Source organism: Xyrauchen texanus, chromosome 6, assembly GCF_025860055.1.
Source record: "Xyrauchen texanus isolate HMW12.3.18 chromosome 6, RBS_HiC_50CHRs, whole genome shotgun sequence".
Lineage (NCBI taxonomy): Eukaryota > Metazoa > Chordata > Actinopteri > Cypriniformes > Catostomidae > Xyrauchen > Xyrauchen texanus.
The window spans coordinates 27,468,397-27,479,356 of NC_068281.1; the positions used below are offsets into that span (position 1 = coordinate 27,468,397).

At 35.9% G+C, this 10,960-nt stretch overlaps 1 protein-coding gene across 1 annotated transcript; it reads right to left on the bottom strand.

Annotated features, from left to right (window-relative positions):
- Window positions 1-3,195: 3,195 nt before the first annotated feature.
- LOC127644733 (polycomb complex protein BMI-1-B-like) lies at window positions 3,196-9,152 on the bottom strand. Its single transcript, XM_052128070.1, has 10 exons — window positions 8,810-9,152; window positions 6,048-6,179; window positions 5,839-5,935; window positions 5,547-5,602; window positions 5,356-5,406; window positions 5,139-5,247; window positions 4,942-4,984; window positions 4,708-4,806; window positions 4,458-4,538; window positions 3,196-4,333 (listed from the first exon to the last, which is right to left on the bottom strand). Exons 2-10 carry the CDS (start codon window positions 6,163-6,165, stop codon window positions 4,010-4,012), a joined length of 978 nt encoding a protein of 325 aa, XP_051984030.1. The 5' UTR covers window positions 6,166-6,179; window positions 8,810-9,152; the 3' UTR covers window positions 3,196-4,009.
- Window positions 9,153-10,960: the final 1,808 nt, after the last annotated feature.

Genomic DNA, 10,960 nt, shown 5'->3' on the forward strand with positions numbered 1-10,960 from the left:
TGAGTAATTTTTTAAAAGGAAAAGTATGAAAAATATTATTTTCTAAAAAGGGAGAGGTGAATAGGATGAATCCTAAGGTGGTTTTGCCATTCCTGTCTAGATGTGTAAATATGCAAGGTATTTGTTTGCAATATTTTCATTGAGAGTTGCTGTCTTAAAGGTACAAACAATGTAAAATCTAATTAGTTGACCTTACTTAGAAAAAGCATGCAAACCAATTGCCTTGAAAAGTAAACATACTTAATTTTCAAGTAAACTGAACAAAAAGTAATGTTAACTTGTTACAAGTAAGCTTTACTCGTCTATGATTCTAGTATTGTTGTTTTGATTTAATTGTTTAAATTGGGTTATAACGTGTCATACAGTATAAGGGAAATTATGACGAGACTCTAGGTTAGCCATATGTTACACTGGACTTTACACAGTGCTTCTTGGTGAACATAAATCTGCACTTTTGTAAAATATGAGTAAAGAAGAATGGCTTAAACTTAACTGGCTACAAGTTCACCAGAATAAAACTAATCACCCTTATGGTGAATTCACAAAAATCTCAACTATCAACCAGCTTAAAAAAACAACATCAATAGTCATAAGAATTAAAACTAAATACATTTTTAAATAAAATATTATTATTTTACTACATAAGTTCCCTTGTTTTGACCAAACAAACATAATTTATTCAAGCGCAAGGGTTTATGGGTATTCCGCACAGCGGCAATTTTGTACTTGATTCTTTTGAGTTAGCAGTACTCGAAGCTAACATATAAGAACATATATTTGAGTTATGATCCCAAAATGTGACATTTAAAGTAATTTTTAATTAGGGCCACTTAAATGTTTTGAATAATGACAACTTTAGGATTTAGAGAGTAATGGTAACTTAATTAAAACTAGTAAGAATAGTAAAAATGTAAGATTAAGTTGAGTAAACTTAAGAGATTTGAGATTACTATTAGTATGTACAGTGAAGACTCAAATGTTCCTGCTAACAGCTTCATTAACTGAACTAAAATGATCAAGTTTGCCATAGATCAGTTTGATTCTCTGTTGTGATAGCTAAAGTTATTTTTGGTTTGAAACTCTTTTGAGACTGATGGTGATATCAGATATTTGTTGCTATATTTTAATTTCTGCCCTATCATTTACAAACGAACAAGGATTATGAACAATGTCAGTTTTAGGACAAATTTCAGTGGAAGTCTTGGTGTGCATCTCAGCGCAACAAGAGGCTTTATAAACACGTAATCCTGTCTTGTTCCTTCTTGGTCCTTTTGAATTTGATGTCTGTATTGCACATTTGAATCTTAATGAAGACACAGTGGAGATGAAGGCTCTCATTTCTATGGGCCTTGATCCAAATATCTCTTTTCGCATTGTCTAAAATTGTATACAGTTGAAGTTCTGATCTCATGTGTTGTAATTTGACCTAAACATCTTTCCATGTTGATGGTGCAATGTGAGTTTGATACTCGGGTGAATATTTGAGGGAGAGAGAAAAAAAGTGGAAAAAGGAAATGTGATCCATGTCAAAGGAAGATATAATCAGTTGTCAGTCTACTTGTCTTAACTGTTGTTACTTATGTCATGAAAGTGTGCTGCTCTTGTGTGTATGTGCTGTAGGCTAAAATATTTAAGAGCACTCTGTCCCATAAGCATTGCTCAATAAAATGATGCTTTGCTCTGTTTGGTCAATATTTGTAATATTCATAAATAATTTTAAATTCTTACCTACACAAGACACCCCATTATGAGGTGCTTCCCCTAAAGTGTGTTTTTCATAACCCAGTGGACATACAAAACAATTTGTTGTGTCTCTTGGTAAATGCAAACTGGTTTTACTTGGGTATATATATATATATATATATATATATCCAAATATGAACAATTGCACTGTAGTTACTAACAATAGCTACTCCACAATAAAACAGTTAAAAGACTCGGCTGCATTAGGACTACACGTGTACAACCAGACGAGGGTATATCGCTTTTCTTTAGGCCTATTGTTTTTTGAAAAAGCGATGTGGCACTACATCCGTGAAACTTTTTCCATAAGGCTGATATCTAATGGCGTATTTATTTTCAGTTATCCTTTTTAAAACAACATGGAAAGCAGTACAGATTAGTTTTGCCCCTGGACGTGTCATTTCTGTTTGTCAGGACTGTCCGAAAAAGTCATCAACCAAGAAGATTCATTACTTCTGTGCCTGAAAAATTACGCTTTTGTATAACACTTATGTTAAATCTTATTATTAGTAGGCCTATCATACATTTTTCTTCACTATCCACATTGCTATTAATAATCTACGATAATCTGCAAGACATGGCCTACTCCAAAAGGTTCACATAAGCCCAAATACGCTTGAAGATATTGTGTGATTGATTCGATTTAAATGTAATATCATTAAAATGACATCTGGAGCAACTTAGACAATTAACAGTGTGCGCCTCGTCGCTGTGTGATGTCAACTTCAAAGGATTTGAACAAAGACAAGTGTATTTTTCTGAAGTTATTCTGTGTTTCTTTTTAAATAAATACATAGCCCTAACGTAAAAAATAAATAAACTACATAGCCTATATATTCCGTATTTCGATTTGTCGTAGCTAAGCCGCAAATTCAAGCATGCAAGCGTCATAGGCCAGTGGATTATTATTCAATTAAGAGTTTATTAATGTAATAATTTTTTCAGAGGTAATTTAGCCAGTTATTTTGTTTAAATAATTTAATCACGTTAATCTGTAACGGTCTCATGAGCATATTTTTTGGAGATACTACTTCCAATTCATTATTTTTTATTTGAACTATTTATGGTCAGATCTATTGCTCAGACTGATCAAGAGGCCATGGCAAAAATACGTCCTTGTTCTTTAATGAAGACTAATTGTTTAGCGATCTTGCAAGTTCACCAACACACGCATTCCGCTTTCCAAAGCCACCATTTATGAAAAGAAATATCAGATCGCAGATCCTTACCAGTAATTATAAAGTAGCCTATTAACCCAGTCGATACTTTTAGTCCGGTTTATTAGTGCTGTTACAAAAAGGTTTCAAACAGCCTGACCTGCCGACTCGATCAAGGCCGCATTCGGTGCTCATTATATTATAACACTGAAAAGAGTCATAGTGGTTTTGTTTAATGAAGTCCAAACAATGAATTTACTATAAATAAAAAAAAAAAAGTCAAATGTTTATTTGGACAAGGATTTCATAATGTACAACGGTAAAATATATATTGACATTAACAAATAACCGCTTGAAAACAGAAAGAACATCAACTTAAGGCTATAAGAGTACGAAATATTCTGGCAACAACCTATATCCTCGCGTGATAAGATAAATATTTAGGGGGGAAATATTGAGAAACAAATACTGAATTGTTTGACGAGCACGTGGTAAATAAAGAAATCATAGGTTTATCCGAACAATAGGCCTACTGTCGCCGCATTTTGCCCTTAAAATACAACATTCCTAATATTACAAGAATGCAATCTTTCACATTTGATAATCAGGTATACATGTACTTCAGTTATACAAAATTAGTTTGGGTTTAGACACATCAACTGAATAAAATCCATACCCTTAAGATGAGCAATTCCGGGATGATCAAAACATTGTGCATGCTGCCTTAAGTTTTATTGTTGACTTCATGGACAAGCAAATAATTTTCATACATTGTTGTTCTAATCTAAAATAACAATAAAAAATTAAAATAAGACAAGAGTTTATAAAAAAAATACCTAGATACATTCACCTTGTTGAGTTTCCCTCAAGTAGGCTACTCTTCACAATAGTAGTTAAGCCAGTACAAAATATAACACAATCAATGATGTTACAAAACAAACACACACACGCACGCACGCACACACACGCAAGCACGCACACACACGCGCGCACAAAACAAATATAGCCATTTAAAAATGATATAAAAAATTGAGAGGTGGTTTATAAAGAAAGCATCTACATCACAGCTCTGTTTGCATGGGGTTGATGGCTTTGGCATCTATAGCAATTCACCCAAGTGAGTTGGAGCCATTAAGAGAAGCTTTGCAGACTTTGCTGCTGAAATGAGCTTGGCCGTTTGGGCCAACTTTGGCAGAGACTCCATTAACTGTGGAGATATGTGGGAAGTTGGGATGTGGAGACTGGATAGGAGTGCTTGGGCTGGGGAGAGAGGATGTGGAGGGTGCGGCAGCAGCTGGGCTGTTTGGTTTGTCACTGCTGGAGTCACTTTCAATATCAGGCCTTCTGCCACCAGTAATATCATCCCTTGGGTTTCTTAACTTCATCTTTTTGCAGCCAGGCCGAACTCTATACTTCAATGGCAAGGGCCCATTCTGTAAAATATCAACACCTGTTATTACCTCCACTTTAAAACCAACCAAAATGAAAGTAATTAATATGAGGATTGAGGATTTGAAAGCCTGTGGAAAAATGTTTTGAGTCAAAGACTGCTCCTACCCTTCTCCATGTGTAGATATAAGCAATATCCATAAGAGTATAGTAATCTTTCAAAGGTTCATCTTCATACATAACCTCAATCTGAAAGATAAAACAATCTTGCTAAAGAAGTTCATATTTAGACATTCTTAAAACACAGAGTGCAGCATGAAGTGTTTGAAAACAGACATTTGTGCTTAAAATGTACATCATAAACATATTTAGAGAGATTAAACTGAATAATTTAGAAAGTGAATGTAAACAAGATTACCTGAAAGGTGCATGGTATATCCATTTTACTTCTGAGAAATTTTCTGAGATGCATCACAGTCATAGCAGCTGGGCATTGTAAGTACCGTTTAACGTTAGCCTATAAAAATTATGAAATTACAAGATTTTAAGTCATCAACTATATCCCATAAAACTGAGACATTTTGTATTTAGTCTTTTTGTATTTGTATTTTGTATCACTGAGACATTTTTCATTTATTATGAAACTTGTTACCTCTTTTGTAGTTTCTTTTTCTTCCCCATCTTTACCATCACGCCTGTAAATTTCAAGATGAAAAGATGAATAGAATGTATAAATGTCACATGTCTGGTTTATTTGGCATGATTATTTCATTAACACCTCAAAAGCAACACTGTTTTTATTGATAACGGCACAACTTAAATTTAGACACCATGTTGAACTGAACCTACTTGTTCTGATCAAAAAACTCAATGGACAAGCTGATGATCTCATCATCTGCTATGATTCTCTTGTCTTCATCAGCCACTTCTCCTCGGTCCTCATTAGAACCATTAGTAGCTAATGTACAGAGAAAGAATTTCACAAAATTATATTGATGCAGTACTCACTGGTGTCATATATATAAAGAATCAGATTGCTTATGAATTAAGTGTCTTCACATTTTACCATCAACTGAAGGATGATCTGCATAAAAATCCCGCCTTCGTTTCATTTCATCTAAATTACAAAAACACAATAAATAAACTTACCTGACAGCATTATTTCTTAAGGTAGCATTATATATATATATTTACCATTGTCTTGCAGAAACTAAATTAATGAATGCAGGCCTAATTAAATTAAGTGAAAAGACTTACTTTTGAACAGACCAGGCACCAACTTGTATACAATATCCTGAAGGGTCTTATCTGACCTGGAATATATCAAGGTTGTTTTGATGGGTTACTCTGAGCAAGTATTCTGAAGTCATAATCATTGACTACATTTGCAGGTGTAAAAAAGCTATGCCTTCAAAAAATTACAGAACTTCAAAGCTTTACTCAGTTTTCGGAATACACTAGCAACATGGCTTCTTCTTTAAATAAAAATGATACCAAAATCAGCATGAAAAAAAAATGAATCAAAACACACATAAACCCCAGCCATTACCTGATATTCAGGAGAGGTTTTGTTTTATGGACTTGGACATCACAAATAGGGCAATATTTGCTGGTTTCCAGATACCTCACAATGCACATTTTGCAGACTGTGAAAACAACAATCGAATTAAAAACAGTTTTAATAGCCTAATAAAAACCTGCTTGAATTATCAACGTTTGTAAAGCAAATCATGTAGATTAGCTATGATTTGGACTTACATGAATGCAAACATTCAACAATGGTGGTCGCGTCAATGAAGTATCCTCCACATAAAACGCACATCAAATGAGGATTTAGCTCCGATATCTTGATTCTTGTTGTTCGGTGCATTGCCATGTGAGTTAGAGGTCCTGATAACCAAACAAAGCCATAATTAAAACAGCCCATAGAAAAAATCATAGAGTCGTAGACAAATAACGTTCATTTGCACATGAAGGAACAAATGCGACAATAGCAAAACGCACCTGCTGTTTTAACATGTTCCCCGACAATTATAACCGACATAATAATTAACTATGCCAACGTCTCTTTCGCTTTATTCTAAACTCATTGACAGTTATGGAAGAGAGCACACACAAGTAGTGAAATGGGTTTCATTCATCGCAGGGATGCGTATGGGTAAGAGTGAAAGCCAAAATGCCCACACTTATTGTTGCCATGACGACGGGTTGTAATTGGCATTGTGCCAGTCAAAACGGATTCGCATTCTACGACGGATTCGCAGATTGTCCTGATCATTACAAATGAGCATAAACACAATCAATTAGCGTTAAAGTCCGACTCATTTTCTCTCCTCGTGTGTTTCTCGCTTAAAAAGCATGCAGCTACTTGAACGTGGCTGCCATTTTGCACAGTCCCGAGTCCAAGCCCCTCATGAGGCTGCGAGATGTGTGTGCACCACACACTATTGTTTAAAAAGCACTGCTCACTTTCACCTATTTAAACACGTCGTACAACCGTAATATCAGCACATACAGCGTCCAAGATTTATAGCAAATAAAAGGTGTCTTGCCGTGACGATATCTTCTTCAACAAGGGATAGTCAACGGAAGCGCGAATGCTCGATGCTGTGATCCCGCTATCTCTCGACTCCGGTATCGGTAGCCAGTGTGGGAAATATTCATGAAAATATCAATATCCTGTAACTGCGCACGTTAAATTATAAATCCTTCTCGTGCAAAATGGCTCGAATCCAACGCACTATATGACCGCTATGGCTCTTTTGTCGAAACCAAGCTTGTCTAAAGTCTCTTAATTTCTTATATGACACAGGACCAACCGTGCCAAAGAAATGCTTGATATATAAAAGAAATATCATTACTAGGCTGCATTACAATGTTAGAACTGAATAGCGTCGATCTACAAAAGCAGAAACCGAAAATCATGTCGGTTCAAGACTGCAGAAAGAAAAATTAGTCAAAACAAATCGAAAACCCAAGATAAGACATTTTATTATCAGATCTTCAATAAGCACAGACTGCATTCAGGGATTACGATCGACTGCATTATATTATTTTGCATAAAGCAATATGTAGCCTAAATCGGACTGTGGATTAAATAAACAAGGTAGCCACGTGTCCTGCAAAGGCAAAAGGGGTGTGCTTTGGTTTTCCAACCAGGCCTATAAAACAGTCTCATTAGTTTGGTCCAACTAGTGAAAATACACAAGACTAACCAATGTGGTTAAGACTAACCAATGTGGTTTAGCCTAATAATGATAGCTACTGAACTATACAGAAGATGAGTCTGATAGCAACACTTAATGCATTGGAAAACAGAACTCGTGTTGAGAAGACGCAAATTTATAAATTATATAATCAATCCGAAAGATTGCAAGTATTTTATGACTGATTGATTGATTGACATCGAAACAGACCCGCTCTTATGGCCATTAAATACAGAAAACTTGCAGTGTGGCAAAAACCTGTAAGAGGGTAGCCTATATAGATTTATAAAAAGTGAAAGGTCTGAAAGTGTCAAAACAGCACTATACATATTTTACAATGAGAGAAGGATGATTTGCCAACAGAGAACTAGATATCCATTTCGGGTTATAAACAAACTTTAGATTTTATTAACATTGTTTTATTTCTAGAGCTATCAACATTATTTATATGATCTTCTGACATCGGAGGTGAGTCGCTTCACATATTTAGTCAACAACTGACTGATTCATCACAATGATAACTTTAAAAGCTATATACCGATCAGAATAAAGAGGGGAAAATGCCTTTGTAAAATCAGGTTTTGGAATGAGGACTTATCGTACTGCATACCAAAAAGAAAAAGACTGGTCAGCCTGACGTGTCCATAAAGATAACACTCGAAACAATGCTTGGTGTTATTTAAAAAAAAAAAAGAATTAGAAACACGCAAGGGAAGTTACATTCGGGGACAAATAAACAATAATGAGCACGCCCAAAATAAATGTACACTAAGTTAACCGACTCAAAATAAAGGGATAGTGATATCGTGTGTTGCCGCTTAGGAGGTATAGCTAACAACAATTAAGCATATGGATTTAAGTTCATAAAATTATTAGACGACATTACAACATGACAAGCCTAATTTTGCCTCAATCTGCACTCTCAATACTAAACATGTATATAAAATAAGACAACTAATCTTTGATTTTCGATCGTAAAGAAATGTATGAATGTGGTCACCCGTTCACACTTGACCCAACTCGCCTGTTGTTTTCCAGCGCGCGCCGACTTTTTAGGTTATAAACACAACTTTAAGAGAACATTATACTTCAGCTTCACATAGATTAAATACCCGCCGGAATGCATATTGTATTAACATATGTCATAGAATGCTTTTCCGAAAAATTTATCAACATTTTAATGAAATTCGTACGCAGCCTACTGGAAACAGTCAAGAGGCAACATTGTTACTCTCTTGTCTCAGGAGAGAAAATGAAAACAATGTCAGAAAAGCTCTCACCCCCCGCAATGTTTGTACACTCAAACATACATACCCAGTATATTTGCCGATGGCTTCTTAGCTTTGTTATAGAAGACAATGAAACTTGAGAGTCAATCAGCAAAAAATGAATTCAACCGTTGCGGCCATCTTGGAATGAGCTGCAAACGCTGTCAATGGCTCTAACGTACAACCGCCGTGCTCATTGTGGCCTTCTTGAGCAATTGCACATAGGTTACGGTAGCTCACTCTTTGCAGACACTTTCCGATTTGGTTCACAGATTAGTCCACAGATTTCAGCTGTAGATGGTAAATTCCAGAGGCGTAGTTTTTCAGCACAGTGATTTGAATAACACAGTGTCTGATGGTTCAGTGCAAACTGACACAGTCCCCAAAATGGCTTAGTTCGACCGCCCCACTCCATCACGTGATCTCATTCCTTACGGGTAGCCTGGGAATTAGTAGTGGGGTTTATCATCAATAGCAGGGTACCCCTCTGACGGATGTCTTTGTCAGACCTCACCACCCATATGAGGAAAAACCCTCGCCAAGCCACGCTGTTTAGACATGCGCTTCTCCTTTTTGCTCAAACAATTGCATGCAGAATGTAATGTATTTATTTACTTATTTGCACGACAAGCAGAATGGTTATTTAAAATATTATGCTACTTATAAAAAAAAAATGCATAATGGTGTGAAGCGGAAATGTAGTCAAGAGGATTCATCTCTTTATTTTTCTCTTTATTAAAAATATATATTTTTTCCAACTAAACGCTGATTTATTTTATTTTGCCAAGAAAATTATAATTTTAAATAATTGTCAATAGATAGCCCAATGTCTGAACGTTCTAATCAATGCAATCCTATTGTATAGCCGTTCGTAATAAACAAAGCACTCATTTTGAATTAACTAAAGTAGTTAATAAGTATGGGGCATATCATTATCAGCTGTGTACGCGTTATTTCGAAGGGGTTATTATAGCCTTGGCGTTAACTCCTGGGCTATATGTGACCCCTTCGAAATAACGCGTAGAACACAGCTGATAATTATATGCCTCATACTTATTAACTACAGTCTACATTCTATACGTGACCTATAACATTTCCATAACCCCACCTAATCAAAAGTCTCATTTAAAAATCACTGTGCCGGTAGCCGACAAGTTTCTAGGCCAACCAGCACCCGGTGCATTAAAAGTAAATTTGTACTTTACTCATGGATACAATTCTTGGGTTTCCTGATAGGCTTCTTGTACACCAATCAAATGACAGCAAGACAATTGCTATTATTCAGCTTCACGAGATCATGAGAACAGTGAATGCCATCTAGCTGTGTTGTAAACCTATATGCCATGCGCAACATCTGATCTGCAAATTATAGAAGACTGTTATTTTGAAGTGCATAAATTAACTCAACTGGAAAGCCATTCCACAGCAACCGCATACTTTAGTAGAATTTGTATAGTCTTTTTAACAGTTTATAGGCCTACTCACTGAATTGATTTTTCTATTAAGTCACAAATGCATCTCAGTTAATTCAAAGGAGATTAAATAGCTGTACTTCAGGCTTTAGTTTTTAGATATTTCACAGACAGTTTGAGCTACATTTACCTTGAGAACTGTAGTGTAGCTGTGCGTTTCCATTGGATGTTCAGAGAGGGATAAATGTGTTTTTTTCTTCTCTCTACTCGTTCAGGCTGTTGTGTTCAGCTGCAAGCCACACGCGCAGTCTGCCTGCCATGACGTCAGCAGCTTTGATTCAGACACTTCAGCGAAAACAAAGAAGCTCAGCATGCGGATGGAAACGCGAGGCATAAGCGTTAACCTTACAGCAGCTTCTTCACTTACCACGAGTTTCCCACAAACTATCGCTAATGCATAATCCAGTCCATTTACACTGTTTATTAGTCGAGTTGGTCAGACAGCACGTTGAAAATTCCAAAGAACATCGCTGTTCTTGAGATTTAGTGTCATATTTAAGAATATAAATAATTGATTTTAAATAATTTGAATCAGTCTATTCAGACTACAGATGTGACTCATCATAATGGTCGTATCCCAATGGATACGCGGGTGTTATTATATTGAAAACTCGTGAGAAACAACTTGGAGTTAATTGCATTCCCCCAGTGGCGGTTCTGGCTTACTTTGTTCCCAGGCGAGATCCGACATCGTCACCCTTAACTTCTTTAGTTTCACTTTCAGA

Bases quoted from the DNA above. Each gene is read 5' to 3' on its own strand.
- LOC127644733 (XM_052128070.1), bottom strand. From the start codon at position 6,165: ATGGCAATGCACCGAACAACAAGAATCAAGATATCGGAGCTAAATCCT. The intron at 5,603-5,838 runs GTAATGGCTGGG...GATATATTCCAG, and splicing joins AAACCTCTCCTGAATATCAG to GTCAGATAAGACCCTTCAGG. The intron at 4,807-4,941 runs GTAACAAGTTTC...TAATTTTTATAG, and splicing joins AAAAAGAAACTACAAAAGAG to GCTAACGTTAAACGGTACTT.